The 17,257-nt window shown below is 30.3% G+C and overlaps 3 protein-coding genes across 3 annotated transcripts; all 3 read right to left on the reverse strand.

Annotated features, from left to right (window-relative positions):
• Window positions 1-324: 324 nt before the first annotated feature.
• On the reverse strand, window positions 325-5,376 carry LOC108782636 (odorant receptor 4-like). The gene is made up of 6 exons (XM_018550941.1): window positions 5,014-5,376; window positions 4,212-4,648; window positions 2,478-2,577; window positions 2,278-2,388; window positions 562-717; window positions 325-378 (listed from the first exon to the last, which is right to left on the reverse strand). The coding sequence occupies exons 1-6, from the start codon at window positions 5,374-5,376 to the stop codon at window positions 325-327; spliced, it is 1,221 nt and encodes a 406-aa protein (XP_018406443.1).
• A 583-nt stretch (window positions 5,377-5,959) lies between these two features.
• Window positions 5,960-13,576, reverse strand: LOC108782635 (uncharacterized). The gene is made up of 11 exons (XM_018550939.1): window positions 13,211-13,576; window positions 12,464-12,891; window positions 11,500-11,599; window positions 11,290-11,400; window positions 11,063-11,218; window positions 9,191-9,646; window positions 8,373-8,812; window positions 7,251-7,350; window positions 7,060-7,170; window positions 6,817-6,972; window positions 5,960-6,026 (listed from the first exon to the last, which is right to left on the reverse strand). The coding sequence occupies exons 1-11, from the start codon at window positions 13,559-13,561 to the stop codon at window positions 5,973-5,975; spliced, it is 2,463 nt and encodes an 820-aa protein (XP_018406441.1). The 5' UTR covers window positions 13,562-13,576; the 3' UTR covers window positions 5,960-5,972.
• A 3,122-nt stretch (window positions 13,577-16,698) lies between these two features.
• On the reverse strand, window positions 16,699-17,250 carry LOC108782579 (uncharacterized). The gene has a single exon (XM_018550883.1). The coding sequence runs from the start codon at window positions 17,248-17,250 to the stop codon at window positions 16,699-16,701; it is 552 nt and encodes a 183-aa protein (XP_018406385.1).
• Window positions 17,251-17,257: the final 7 nt, after the last annotated feature.

Here is a 17,257-nt window from a genome sequence, read left to right on the forward strand (position 1 = left end):
CCCCCCCCCCCATTTTAAAAAGTGACAATGACTTTTATTATTATATTATGGTAATAAAAAATAGATTTTTTTCAGAAATTAATTTTACCATTGTTTTTTTTAACTTATCAGTTTTGAGATATTTGATTGATAAAGTTAAAATAAATTACCCTTAGATATGCAAAATCAATATTAATTACATCATTGTTATTTTAAACAATATTAAATATAGTTATTTTATTAAAATGCTCACATTTGATCTATGAGAATTCTATTTAGTAGGAATCATTACATTTTTAATATTATCCTTTTACGTATTTAATTGTCACAGTACTTCCAGTATATTCATACTACTAATGTTCGAAGAAAACTCAAGTACGCCAGACTTGTTTTGAGTACCTAATAAAAAGTTATATTAAAATACAATACTTTCTTGTAATTTATAATTTCTTATATAGTTGTAGTCTTTTATTAAGAGTACATAAAAAGTAAAACTACTTATAAGCAAATAACTATAAAATATATCGATTTATTTTTTTTAACTTTATATTAATTTCGCGTAAACGCCTCATAATTTCTTACATTTCCGAATGTTGCTAGTGATAAATCTATCATTCTGCCAGCACTGATCTTTATAGGATGACTGGACATAGCAATTACTAAAATTAGACTGCGAACTGATTTTGCCGGCAGTTGGTACCAACGTATCATGAAGCATCTCGTTCCAATTTGACTGCTCTAAAATATTAAATTTGCGAAAAATGCTTGATGTCCTAAATGGACTTCATCGATTTTTCATTACAATTTTATTGACATGAAAATTACATCATTAAATGTTACAAAATTAAAATAATTGTATAAATTAATCGTGTAAATTAATGTTTATACATCGTGTTTATACTGCGTGTGTGAAGTTAGCATCCCAACTTTGAAATTCCGTAGTTCTGAGTTGAGTTCCTGGTTTCTCTTGACGAGACGAAGAGTTCTATGTATATAAGAACAAGAGTTCCACTAAATAACCATTTTTAAACAATTTTCAAAAAATGGGGTGCTAATTTCTCATCGAATTTCGAGATAGAATAATTCTGAGCGGCTTAATAACTTCATTTTGCGATTGCCTAGAGTTCCTGACATAAAAAAAAAATTTTCGAAAATTAAAAAAAAAATTAAAAATTTTTTTTAAATTAATTTTTTTATACAATAGTTCTGATAATAATTCCTGCTTAGTTGTAACAGTGCGAAGAGTTCTCTATAATTTTTAATGAGATATTCACTTAATAACTATTTTTTAATATAATTTAAAAAAATGGGGTGCTAACTTCTCAACGAATTTCAAGATCGAATAGTTCTGAATTGCTTAATAGCTTCATTTTGTAAATACCTAGAGTTCCTGATACATAAAAAACATTTTTGAAAAATAACTAAATTTAAAAAAACATTAGAAATTCTTGAAAAATTTTTTAAGAGTTCCAGTAGTTCTGAGTAGCGTTTCTTATAGTTCTCGACGAGTTCTATCGAGAACTATTAGGCGAAAAAGCGATTGAATCAACGGTTTGCAAGATATAGCGACGTTTGTAAAAAGAAAAAGCATTCTTTTAATGAGTTCATCTCGGAAATCGTTGGTCCAATCGTTTTGCGACCTAATAGTTTTCGATAGAACTCGTCGAGAATTCTAGAGAAAGCCACTCAGAACTACTGGAACTCTCAAAAAAATTTTTCATATGTTTTTAATATTTTTTTTAAATTTAGTTTATTTTTCAAAAATGTTTTTTATGTATCAGGAACTCTAGGTATTCACAAAATAAAGCTATTAAATTGCTCAGAACTATTGTATATTGCGACCTTGAAATTCGTTAAGAACTAAGTACTCCATTCTTTAAAAATTATTAAAAAATAGTTATTTATTAAGTGGATATCTCATTAAAAATTATAGAGAACTCTTCGTATTGTTACAAGGAAGCAGGAATTATTATCAGAACTATTGTATAAAAAAATTAATTTAAAAAAAATTTTTAATTTTGTTTTGAATTTTTGAAATTTTTTTTTGTATCAGGAACTCTAGGCAATCGCAAAATGAAGCTATTAAGCCGCTCAGAATTATTCTATCTCGAAATTCGATGAGAAGTTAGCACCCCATTTTTTGAAAATTGTTTAAAAATGGTTATTTAGCGGAACTCTTGTTCTTATATACATATAGAACACTTTGTCTCGTCAAGAAGAACCGGGAACTCAACTCAGAACTACGGAATTTCAAAGTTGGGGTGCTAACTTCACACACGCGTTTATACTCGTATATACCTTGTCCACGAGTTGCTCTCCAATATAACATAATATGAACATATTAAAGCAAAATGAAACAAAGAGCAGAAAATAAGTTGTTAGCCCTACTGCATCGCTGTCTTGCCAATCCTATTAAAAATTTTAAATAAATAATTTGCAGTCTGTGTAGACTTTAAAGAAGTATTGGTTTTTTTAAATATACATATATTTAAACGCACCACTATGCAGTAATATTCGGGCAAACACATTGTAAATATAGAACTAGCGAATTCTAGTAAACATACTTCCTGTAGAATTCCTTCCACGGCGGCGGAAAATCTGTAACAGATATATTATTGTTACTTGCACATGAGATATTAACTTTTATAAACCATTTCCATTCTCAGCATTATAAAATGATATCATTTTTATCAATTTTAATGTATTATTGCTGTGAGTGTTAATTTAATCATAATAAGAAGTCCAATTACGATAACCTATTAATATGGATTGCATTATGGCATCAAATACACATATATTTTTTATCATCATATATCGTCCTAAGATACTTTGAGGGCGTAAACTATTACCATTTTGCAATAATGGAAATCTCGTTGTTACTGTTGTTTACTGCCGCGGAATCAAAGCGCCGCGGGAGCAAGAGCGCCGCGAACCGTTGATGACGACTTGCGGATGTCGCAAACCGGATCAAAGAGTGACGGGAATGACATGCAAATCTAACCGCGATGATTAAGAAGATCGAAATTAGCGTTTATACTTTCCGCTGGCTATTTTCTGTTTCTCCTTTCGTTCTTTTAAACATAGAGCGATGCCGGCATAGGTATGTGTGTGTGTGGTGGGGGGGATAGGGGGTGTGGAGGGGGTGTGGGTGTGTGTGTGTCCACCTAGTGAATATCGCATGTTTTCTGAGCTCAATATATGACACAATTGATTGATTAAAATTTAGAATATTTGTTGTCAGTGAACGAATTTGGTATTGCCAATTTGCATTGAAGTAAATTGTTTGTTCATGTTTGTTCGCGCTTGTTTTCAAAATCTGGGGTTGGTATTCATAGTCAGTTCTTATTTCAAAACTGTTTTAAGTTTTAAGACGCTAATGCGGCCTTCTGATTGTGATACCTCAAGACTGAACTTAAGACGGCTTGAATATAAGAACTGACCATGAATACCGGCCTATGAATATCGGCTTAGATCTGGCTTTATTCAGTGAAGAGTATGTGTATAGGCATTCGTCGAGGATATGATAACGCATGCGCATCTGTGAGCACACAATTGTGCCGCCCACTGAAATGCATTGGAGGTTCATTCAATCCACCTGTTGCATTTACCCGCCTTTTGTAAGTCGTGATGAAAAGTTTATTGTATATTATAAAGTAGAAAATTTTTATTCGAAAAAATCATTGACTATTAATTTGAATATTAGTAACTGGAATTTTTTTTTAAATATATTAAAAAATATTTTCTCTTTATAGGAATAATTCTAAATCATTTTATAAAAGAGTCTGATTTCTCAGTCATATCCAAATTATATCGAAATTCTAAAAATGAGATATAAATACATGTAATATATATATAGATATGGATGTAAAGATAGAGGTGAACATTTTTTATAATTTATTTATTAATTTTTATAGATTTATTAATTTATTAATTTTTTGTAAATTTATTGTTTTTTTATAGAATTTTTAAGAGTCTGAGGAGAATGCTATTGCAAATATTATGATTCAGATTGATTTTATTAAAATAAAATAATTTTTGCAATTAATAATCAAAATATAAAATTGAAGCATTTTTATCTTCAGGCCTTTATTTTTTCTTATTTATTTTTTAAAATATATTAAAAAAATAATAAGAATTAAAAAATTTTTGGGTGGAGCCAAAATTCTATTAATTATATTGAAAGTGATAATATATTAATTTCGGAAAGCAGTATTCATTTTTAATTATATTACCTTAATATTCGAACATGACTTTTCACAATGAGAGCAATTCTTTGATCAACGTCCGATAATTGCTCGAAATTTTTGCCACATGAAAGATCCTCGAGTCGAGATACGATCACCTCGATCTGACCACACGCGTGAGTGGCAAATATCGCTGCCAATCCGCACGATCCGGCCGTCACTGAGTACATGGTATATCCGCACACACAGTGGGCCAAATACACCATTTCGTATATTGGACTCGCCTGCGTCTTAAAAAACTTACTGTAAGTTGGATACACGAGTGGTCTAATGGTTTGATTGTCGACCTTGTGTTCGGTGCAAAACGGCAGAATTGTGTGATAAATGAAGCCGGCAATGTACATGGAAGTCGCGCTGATCATGGATAGTCTACGACCGGTGGTGGCGTACTTCAGCATCAATTCACGATCAGAGCTGAATTTCGCCTGTCACAATTGTAAGCAACCAATTTGTTAAAAGAAATAAGTGGCAAAATAATCATTATTTACTACAAAAATTATGAGATGGATAAAATTATTCAAAAATAAGATTTGTCTTAATGCGAGATTTGTTTTGCGTGAACACGGAAAAGTATACTTTGAAATTAGATCTAAATTTTGTCGATGTATAGAATACAGTTTTAAATCTGCAATAATTTTGAGATTAAGAAATTACATTAGTCGGTTTCTCGTGTCGCCACATTTTTTGAGCTTGCAAGAGAAAAAAAGCTAGTTGCTATATTTGCCATCGTTACGCTGATAAATTTTGTCTGTTGATCCTGTAACACACTTTACGTATTAACAACACGGACCTGCCACCAGTCACTCTTCACATGCTCGATGCAGCGTAATATTTTGGGTCGACGTATCGCGAGAACGCAATACTTCATCATCGCGGTAGTGCAGAAGCCTAGTAGCCCGAAGAGCTTCAGTCTTATGTTGAGGTCCTTTTGATCGTAGATCATATGCAGAATGCAGGGCACTATCGCGAAGGCTAAAGCAAAATTACACACGACGATCGCGATCTTGGATGTATATTGCCCGATTCCGCGAATCGCAATAGGCCAGATGCCGATTGGACCGAGGATCCAGCTACCGGGCTTGAAGATGTACCGTATGTCCCGCTGATAACTGGCGTTCGGTGATGTCACATGCTCGTCCTGTGAGCTTTCCATGTTTGCAATGACAGGTTCCGCTGAAGACTGCATGAGGTGAACGCGCGGCATTGATTGCAAGGTTGTCGGACATGCGCTTGCGCTCGCGTTACAGGCATCCTTCCACTTTGTCGACACAGTCTGACAGATCGCGTGTGATTGATAGGAGTGTATAATTGTGCAGTGCATACCTTACACTCAATGGTTTTAGATCAAAAAGATTCTTTCCTTATTCGATTAAATTATCTGTTTTTAATCGGTAATTTGAGAAAGTAGAGAAGTTAAAATAAAAAAATGAACTTAAGAAATTAATGTAACATTATTTTTTTATTCTATCATCAAAGTTAAATAATTTGTATTAGCACGCATTTATATTTTTTATACATATATGTAAAAAATACAAATATTGAGATTGATGATACATAAATAATTCAACGACAATAGTAGGATAAAAAAAGTAAAGATGTGCACACCTGATAATAGAGACTTAAGTTTTATTCTATCAGTAATATGAGTAATTTTATACATTACAGCTATACGAGAAGATTTTCTTCTATGCTGAACTAACTAGATTAACCTTAAAGTATTTCTTAACATATGTCACATTATTTTATAATTTACATGACTAACGTCCGTAGGAAGCTCAGGTACGCCAGGCTAGTTTGCAGTACCTAAAAAAATTAAATTAAACTATGATATTATTTTTGCAACTGTAATCAAGTTTTTGCATTTTTTAGATTGAATATATTGTTTTATTGTTATATAAGAGTAATATTAGGGGATGAGAGGGCAAAGCGGAAGAAGAGAATAAAGCACGGAAAATATTAATATGAGATAAATGTACCAGTTAGTGGACAGTTAGTAGATTGACTCAATTCATTGGACAAAGTGCTACAAAATTGTAAATATTAAAATGATTGAGATAAGGCTCAATATGTATTAAACAACTAATTAAATTAATTTATTGGCTCTTGCCCTTATCTCCTATATTAGTTGTAAATATTAAGCTTTTAATGATATGTACAACTCTAAATAAATTTGTTATTTATAAAAATTTAATTACGAATTAATTTAAAATTGTACATACCATCAAAAGCTTTATATTTGAAATGTTTTATCACTTTATTTAACAATTGGTTCATGTCCATTAACTATAGTACATTTACTTTACTTACCTATTCAAATATCCGAGCATGCCGCGTTCGGGACCTTGAGTATGCGTATGAGGATCGCTATCTCATAGTAAGTTCCGATCGCGGCACGCTCGGATATTTGAATAGGTATATGAATATTTTCCGCTCTGCTCTCTCCTTCCACTTTGCCCTCCCGTTCCCTAATTAATTCTAAAGATATTGAAATAATTTGATAATTTTAGAATTATTGCAAATTTTGTTTTAAAATTATAAGAATAGAAGTTACAAGATAGAAATGAAATTAATAAATGTACGTAATGTGTCTCACTTTTCTAAAAGATTTTAATGACAGGTCTAGCATTCTACCAGCAGTAAGTTTAATAGGATGGCTGGACATTGCTATTATCAATATAAGACTGCGAGCTGATTTTGGCGATAAATGATACCAATTAATCATGTAGCATATCGATCCAATCTGAGTGCTCTGCAAAACCAGTCGCGAATAATTACTCATTTGTGACTAACGATGTCGAAATTAAACGTAGCGTGTCAGAAAAATGAAACAATATACCTTTTCCATGAGAAGCTCGCCAATGTAGCATAATATGTAAATATTGAAACAGAATGACATAAGGAGGAGAAAATAAGTCGCAAAACCAAGTCTGTCATCTGCTGTCCAATTCTATCAAATTTTAAATAGCAATTTTATAATTTGTTATGAGTTATTATATTTTTCTTTTTCTTTAGTATATGTTAGCGCACCACAATACAATAGTATTCGAGTAGACATATCGTGCATACAGAACTAGTGAACTCTACTAAACACACTTCTTGTAAAACTTCTTCCACTTTTGCCGCAAACCTGGAATAAGTTATTCCAATTTATATGAGAAAATAAGAATGTATTACTTCACTTATTCTAATTATAAGTAATAGTATTGTAATTATAATTGAGTTGAAACAAAAGTTCGTAGCGTTACTTTATTTGTATCATGTCTAATATATGTTTTTGCAAAAATTTGACAATTTATATACCATTTGATAAAACAAAGTTTCACCTTAAAAAATTTGTTTTTTATTATTTGCATTACAATGATTTTCGACGAAGATTTGAATAATCAAAGTTTCTTGTTTTATTTAATCCGTGATAACTCAATAATAAAAATTGTTAGGAATATTTTTAAAAAACAATTTTGTTGGGAAAATTTTAAGTTTTTACGTTAGAAAGTGTTCAAAATTTTTGAAGTTTTTTTTGGGCACGTGATAAACCCATAAAGTGAGAAGAAAATTTCTCATTTTGTTTAGCTTGTAGTTTTCTGTATGCAAAAAATGATCAAACTCGTAGAAACTCAAAAGACAGTCACTTTTCATGAAAATATAGATTTAAAGCTTCAAAATTCTGTTTTTAAATTTAAATTTCGTTTATTTTTAACGAAGTTACATTAGCTTGAATTTTAAGCGTTACGCTTTTGTTCGAACTCAATATACAAGAATTGATATACGGTGCAAGTATACCATATAACTAAGCTGATACATATACTTAATAGAGGGTATGCTTATAGTCTGCGTATTATCTAACACGCAACAGTGCTGTCTACTAAAATGGATTGGAGATAGTTTAGCTCACCTGTTGCATTTGTCTTCTTACTATATTTATATATAATACAATGAAATGATAATAATTAAATAAACTATATATGAACTTACGCATAATATTAACATCAGTATCACAAATTAAACTAGACAAATTATTATTATTATTTTTTTTTTTATTAAAATTGAAAACTAAATTTTTTAACAGCATTTTTACTTTTTAATATTAATAAACTATTGCGAAATTTTAAATGAATTGCGAAGTTTTAAATATTATAGATTATATCTTACTTTATTATTTTTACGTGATTTCTTATGATGGTAGCGATTCGATAATGAACGTTGTCCGGGTTTTGTTTGAATCTTTCACCGGCCAATAGATCTTCTAGTCGTGACATAAGTATTTGGATTTGGCCACATGCATGAGTAACAAACAAAGCCGCTAATCCGCAGGCACCAACTGTCACTGAGTATATAGTATATCCGCACATGCAATGAGCCACATACACAATTTCGTATATTGGACTAATTTGTGATTGACTAAATTTACTATAAGTCGGATAGACGAGCGGTCTGATGGTTTGATTGTTAATTTTATGCTCAGCACAGAACGGTAGAATCAAGTGATAAATAATACCAGCAGTGTACATGAAACTCACGCCGATTATCGTCAGATTGCGACCGGTGGTAGCGTACTTTAGCATCAGTTCGCGATCGGACTTGAATGTCACCTATCACAGTGTTGCTAATAACTTTTATTTGTTTTAATCGGAATAGATGAAAGATTAGCCATTTACCAATTTTGCAATTTAATTTTTTTTTAAATTAAAATTTTAGCTGTGCAGCGCGGAGAAAAGATTAATTAATCGTACATTTTGATTTATATTAAATATATTTATACATAAATATATTATTATGTTCTAATGCACAAATGTATATGTACTTTTAATGGTAGTACATTAGTAATTATAAGATTGAATTAATTTCAAATCAAGATCACTTATTTATTCAAGTGTTTCTATTTTTTTTTACTCAAATAATTTTTTCAGTACCTTGTAACGAATTCCACATTAACACGATATCATATGTCAGTTACTAGCAACACCGACCTGCCACCAATCGTTCTTCACGTATTCGATGCAGCGATGTATCTTAGGCCGACGTATCACGAAGATGAAGTATTTTGTCATTGCAGTGAGACAGAAGGCTATCAAACCGCTTAGCTGCAGCCTTACGATGATATCCTTTTGATCATAAATGATGTGCAAAGCGCAAGGTACTATCGCGAAGCTCAAAGCGAAATTAAAAATAGCGATTGCAATCTTTGACATGTGTTTTCCAATGCCTCGTATCGCGATTGGCCAAATACCAAGCGACCCCATAATCCAGTTATTTAACTTGAAAACATATCGAATATCTTGCTGATAATTAGAGTTACGTGACTTCGCGGACTTATCGCGTGTACTAGACATGTTCGCGGTGACAGATTCTGTTAAAGACTGCAAGAAGAGTAGACTAGATGGATGCGCGGCATTGATTACAAGGTTCCGAGATGTGCGCTTGCGCTGACATTACAGACATTTTTTTGCAATGCTAGCTGATAGTCAATAAATCTGACAGTTCGTGTACACACTATTAATCGGGAAGTGATCGTACAAAGCGTATTTTACATTTAAAATGATGTTAATTCCAAATCAAAGAAGCAAGTTTGTCGTTCTGTTTAAATTTTTCTAATCGATCTTAATTCATTATTTGAGGAATCAGGTTTGATAAAATTGAGACATTCGTTCATAGTTTAACATTTTCTGCTTTATTTAATTTTTTTTTATTTAGTTAAACTTAAACTGTTAGCATGGATTAAAAGAATAGAAAATGAGATTATAAATTATTTGTGCGCGGATGGCTCAACAATATGGTTAACATCGAAAGAATGTGACTTTGTAAATATTACTGATATTGATATATAGTATTATTCTAAATAATATTATTATATATATGTTAAGATTCTCTACATTGTACAGATTAACTAGATGAAATGTAATACGTTTCTTAATATTTTTTATATAATTGCAATCATTATATTTACATTACTAATGTCCGTAGGAAGCTCAGATATGCCACGCTCGTTTTCAGTACCTAAAAAAATATATTAAAATAATATTTTTTCAGCTGTAATTTACAATTGTAAAGAATAAAATCATTGCTAGATTTGATATGCAAGAGTATCATTAAATAATTCTTAAGGTATTGATTTTTTTTCGGTAGATTTGTTGTACTCATCGTTAGAAAAAAATAATAGTGATAACTATATGAGTGACAAATATACAAGTTTTATATATATAATTAGTATATACGTAATTGAATAAACTATTTTATAATTATTGCAACAAAAGTTAAATATGTGAGAACTAAAATAAATTCTTATAATCTCATCTAGCTTTATCTGCAATATCACTGTTAGAAATGCTTCCTTTACATATGTGTAAATAAAGCTCGCGGTTATGAACGAAATTAAAAGTAATGAATGATTTAACTGAAAATTAAGTAACAGTAGCTGCTTAAATGTAACAAGCGTGTGCATTAAATTTCATAAAATTTTATGAAAAGTATATCAAATTTCATAAAATTTTATGACAAATACATTAAATTTTATGTACATGTATGCAAATATTATATGTTTTTCTGTTATAAATACATTAAATTTAATGTAATGTCATGAAATTGAATTCAAATTGTGTAACTGAAAAGTATATTAAATTTCATGAAATTTTTAACAGTGTATAAAATTATTTATTACTGTACATAATTTATCACATATGTTTAACTATATATGTTGATTCTACATATAAAACTTATATAGCTGTTAATATAATTGCTTATTAAAAAATGTTTTTTTTCTCTAATGAGTGCGAATTTAGCTTTAAAACTGAAGGAGAAATAGAACGTAACAAGCTAGAAGTGATGTATATGTTATGCCTCACATGTCCAAAAGTCGTTAATGACAGATCTGCCATTCTACCAGCACTAAGTTTTATAGGATGGCTGGACATAGCGATTATCAATATAAGATTGCGAACAGATCTTGGCGATAATTGATACCAATTGATCATATAGCACATTGATCCGATTTCAATGCTCTGCAACATCGGCCGTATACGATCATTTAACATTAGTGATTAATTTTAAAATCTGAAATACATAGCCATACCTTTTCCATGAGAAGCTCGCCAATATAACACAATATGTATATATTAAAGCAAAATGAAATGAAGAGCAAGAAATATGTTGCTAAGCTAAGTTTATTGTCGTCTTGCCAGTCCTATTAAATTGTAAATAGTAAATATATAATTTTCTCGTGCTACTCTAGTCATCTTTTATCTGTTGTTTTAAATTTAATATATAGTACATATTAGCGCACCACTATACAGTAGTATTCAAGTAGACATATTGTGCATACAGAACTAGTAAACTCCACTAAACATACTTCTTGTAAAATTTCGTCTACTACGGTTGAAAACCTGGAATAAGTTTTAACTTGTACGAGAAAACTCGAATGTATTACTCCAAACATTTCTATTCAAATATAACTGTGTACTTAATTGCAGTGCAGTATAAGTATTATACATAGTATGTATAAATGTAGGCTGATATACAACAACGTATGCTTATAATCTATTATAACGGTACTATTTACTGAAATGTATTAGATGTTCGTTGAGACCACCTGTTGCATTCTCTATTACATCTTTTATAAAATGAAATGAAAATAGTTGAACAAGTCGTATGAACAAAATTATGCAATATTATGTAATCATATGAATTTTTTAAAATAAACAATTAAATTAGGTATAATGAAATGAATATGTAACATTATTTCTGAGTTAATTAATTATGCTAATCAAGTTGACATTATACAAGAAAGTCTTAATTTGTTAATAACTTGTGTATTATTAAACATTCTTATACAGTTACAATATAAACTGCAAATTATTAAAAATTTTTTGTTATATTTTTAATTTCTTTATATTACTGAAGCACTGAAAGAAAAAATGTTTAATATTTGTAAGTATAATTATAAATTACTATAATTATAATTATTAATGCTACAATATTAGTAATAATAACCATATTTATAGTTCTAACAATAAATGTTAAATAGTTAGTAACCTAAAATGACTACAATTAAAGTTATTATAGTCATATTTTAGGTTGCCAACTATATGTACATTTACTGTTAGAACTATATATATAGTTGTTATTACCAATATTATAATATTACTAATATTATAATAATTATAATTATAATAATATGTTATTATAGTTATAAATATCAAATATTTTTCTCTCATTGTCAGGAAGAAGCTAACATTCTGAAATATTACCTTACTAAGCGAACGTGATCCTTCACGATGTTAGCGATTCGTTGATGAATGTTTGGGTTTTCGCCATTTAAGAGATTTTCCAATCGCGACATGATCACTTGGATTTGACCACACACATGAGTGACAAACAAAGCAGCCAATCCGCACGCACCAGCTGTTATCGAGTATATAGTATATCCGCACATACAATGAGCCACATACACAATTTCGTATATAGGACTAATTTGAGATTGGTAAAATTCACTGTAAGTCGGATAAACGAGTGGTCTGATGGTTTGATTGTTGATTTTGGTTTCGGAAAAGAATGGAATCAGAATCCCATAATAAATAATGCCGGCAGTATACATGAATGATGCACCGATTATTGTTAGATTGCGACCGAGGGTTGCGTATTTCAGCATCAATTCCCGGTCGGACCTGAATGTTACCTGTCACATTATTGACACTAATTTTTATTTACCTAAATAAATAAGAGATCACTATTTATTATACTAATTTAATTATCTAGCCAGTGCTTTTTTTTTTATCTTTAAAGCAAAGTTATAACTACAATGTAGACAGAAAAAATGTAATTAAACCGCGTATTTATTTCGGTGTGGGCAAAATACATTTTTTAAATAGATATACAAATTGCATATATTAAAAGAGCAAATTTTAGAACTAAGATCACTAATTCATACTTTTTTTTATTCAAATCATTCTCGGTACTTTGTGATATTTAGCATTTATTAAGTACTAATAACCGACCTGCCACCAATCATTCTTTACGTATTCGATGCAATGGAGTATCTTAGGACGACGTATCATGAGGATACAATATTTTGTCATCGCGGTGAGGCAGAATGCTAGCAGGCCGCATAGCTTCAATCTCATGATGATGTCTTTCTCATCGTATACGATGTGCAAGGCACAAGGTACCATGGCGAAACTTAACGCGAGATTACCGAGCATGATCGCGATTTTGGACGCGTGCCGTCCTATGCCTCGAATCGAGACTGGCCAAATGCCAATAGAGCCCAGAATCCAATTGTTTAACTTGAAGATATATTGAATATCTTGCAGATAGTTCCGATCCTTCTCATTACATGTGCTTGGCATGTTTGCGGTCACAACGGCTGTTAAAGACTGCACGAGGTGGACAGCGCGCGGCATTGATTGCAAGGTCGTTGGACATGCGCTTACGCTCGAATTGCAGACATCCTTTTCTCTGCGTATAGACTACTGCGTATAGTCTGTGCGCGATTTTAGCAATGTATGAAACGTTTTTATTCGGAACGTTAGCATCGCCATAAAAACACATTACTTCTTGCGGCTAAACGATATCAAAATAAGTTTCTCTTGATTTTGTACATTATTTCTTTGGATAATGAAAATGCGAGATTGAAGTACGAAATGAATATTAATTAATATACAATAAAAAAAGGGCGTTGGAAATAGGGGTATGTAGAAGTTATAAAAAATTTTATATTTTTTAGATGCATTTAGAAAAACAATATAAAGATCGTATTTGCATCAAACATTCTCGTAATTGATGGAAAAACATTATCAAGTAAAAATTATTATTGTAAATATGTGAATTGCATTTTGAATGCAATTCATATATTTACGATAATAATTTTTTATATTACAATTGATGTAATTCAGGTAAATAATAAGCAAAACATTTCTATAATATTTCTAATATGTAAAATTTTGATTGGGACAAATTTGTTATTACATGTTCTGATACATGCTTTCAAAAGATTTTATCAAATAATTGTACAATATTATCTTGGAACATCCCATATATTCATTTAATGTATTTATAAATTATTATATTAAATATTTCTATGACCGTAATTGATAAACAATAATAAACTAGAAGAAGAAGCCTATAACGGTCGAAGCTAGATCAACGTGCTTATAATAATTGTGTGAAATTTTATATACTGCGTATGTAGTCCCCCCCGCGACGCTGATAGATTTTCAGCATTGACGCATACATATTCACTACCGCAGTAATATCACTAAGTTAAATTAACAAGCAATTTAACAAATTTGATGCCATAGCATCTTATAGATCTTAATACTATGTTGAAAGACATATATTAAAATTTAACGATTTTTATTATTAATTTAATGTAAATTAAATTAATAATAAATCAAATTCCGTGAAAAATAAGATTGCGAAGAATATAACAAGTTGGCGTTTCGTCCCGGCTTCCACTACTGGACTCATCAGTAAGGTAATGTAGTGGGAGCCTACCTTACAATTATTATAAGCTTTTACAATTATTATAAGCACGTTGATCTAGCTTCGACCGTTATAGGCTTCTTCTTCTAGTTTATTATTATAAATTATTCACAATTATTCATAAATCTTTTCTTTTAAAAAAAGATTTTATTTTGTTAATACAAAATCTAATCAAAAAATGTTTGCTCGAATCGATGTTGATAGTCCAATGCTATCGATCAATATTAATTTAACTAATTATTTCTGGTAGGGACAAAATTAAAACAATTGTCTCGTATAAATTAAACGAATTTTCGGAGCAAGTTTAGATACGCAATTGAAGTTTTCAGAACCTGTTAATGTAATAAATATATGATTTTTTAAATCTTTTTAATGTTATACGTTTCATGTTTTCAAAGTGATAATGAATTGTACTTACGGAGCCAAAACTCGAGAATGAAAGACTAACTATTTTTCCTGCGCTAATTTTTACAGGATGGTGCGACATGCTGATTATTGACGTAAGATCGAGTGCAATTTTTCCTGGTAAATGATACCACTCGATTTCGTACGAAGTATATCCAATTTTACTGCACTAAATTTATTTTTAATTTATATATATATATTATATTTATATTATGTATATGTGTACACATACGTATTTTTAATTTATAAATATATGTACATTATTCATGTATGTACGTTACACAAATTTTTATACATAGCAATATGCACAAGTATTTTAAATTTAATATAATTTATTTTTTTTGCTATTGAAAATCTAAGTATAAACACCTGACTCGTTAACTGTTCACCAATGTAGCAAAGCATGAAAACGTTGAAGACAAACGATACCAACAGAAAAAAATATGTCAAAATGGCTATGCTATCGTTGTTATTCCATTCCTGCGAGAATAAAATAATATTTAATCATTTAATTTTACTTGTAAAATTTTTATTAAATTAAAAACATGTTTATACATCATATATTTTATTTTTTTAAAAAACGGGATGTGTTTATTAAAACATCAAAAATATTTTAAATACTTATACAAAAAAAAACGTTAAATATTTATGTGTAATGATAAGAACCGCAAATGTAGATGACTTCAGATAGTGCATGTAAATTTAGATAGCACGTATTTCTGTTAGTCGTGACATCCATGTATTAGTTATTAAAAAAATTTTTTATTTAAATTTTCTTTAGATTGTAGATAGGTGGATATCATGATTGGATTTAACAAAAGTATATGCTCTCTAAGTTATCTGCACTGTCCCAAGTCACTCTCACATTACCGATCTAAATATACGCGAATGCAAGTTGAACATATAATATATACAGTTGAATATGTGTAGACTATTCTGTATGTAATATGTAGAATAATAATATATAATATATTTGGTTATTCACACCATTTTTTTAAAATTAAGTATTGTTTACGTATTACCGTGATGCAATAATATTCCAGCAAGCATATAATTAACGTTGCTCCCACTATTTCAATCAAACCTATTTCGCGTAAAATATTATCAATGTTGACCGAAAATCTGCAAAACTCTTTAATATAGATCTTATATATATATGTACACACACATACACAACACACACACATACGTCATTTAATATAAATTATTTTTTTTTATTTTCCGTAGGATATTATTGAATATAGTTAATAGGAGCTAAATATTAATTTTTATCTCTCTATATATAAATCTTTCTATATATCTGTATAAAAATTTAAAAGATTTCCGTTTTTACTTTTACAAATATCCTTTTTTCAATTATATCAGAAGGTTTGCGGATTGTTGTCGTGTTTTTATCCATTGCTAATATCCACGTTTCGTAAAACACGGTGACAACCCGCAAACTTTCTGGTATAATTGGAGATAATGTGAAAGCTTCAAATGCGTTATTTTATTCTTTATTTGTATGTTGTGTTTGTATAAATTTTTAATTTAAATAATACAACGGGTATATTTGATCCAGATAATTCTTTCCGTAACTACTTATATGCAACGAGACTTACCTCAATGTCTGCACGTGGTGTTTTACAATAATTGCCATATATTGCTTCATATGATTGTGTTGTGCATCTTTTATAATGTTTTCTACGCGATCCATTACGATCTCGATTTGACCACAAACGTGAGTTACGAACATAGCTGCTAAGCAACATACTGCTGTAGTGACGTTGAACAGTACGATACCGGAGCACCATTGCGCGCATAAGACAAACACATAAACTGGCATAAAATGGAAGTTGAAAATATTATCGAAGCCAGCAAAAGGCATTGGTTTGATAGTGACATTGTGCTCGTTGATAGTATAATGCGATAAAAACGGCATTACGACGTGAAACCACAAGCCTCCGCAATACATGAATATTACACTGAACTTGGATAATAAATGGCTTCTTGATACGTTTTTAATCATAATTTTTCGGTGTTTCTCTTGCTGGACTGTACGCCAATCAGTACTCAAATTGCAAATGCATTGCTGGATGCTCTTATGATGAATCACCAGGAAGAAATATTTCAACGTCACGATGGATACGTAACTGAACGGACCTAGCATTTTAACT

Source organism: Cyphomyrmex costatus, unplaced genomic scaffold (genome assembly GCF_001594065.2).
Source record: "Cyphomyrmex costatus isolate MS0001 unplaced genomic scaffold, Ccosl1.0 scaffold132, whole genome shotgun sequence".
Taxonomy (NCBI): domain Eukaryota; kingdom Metazoa; phylum Arthropoda; class Insecta; order Hymenoptera; family Formicidae; genus Cyphomyrmex; species Cyphomyrmex costatus.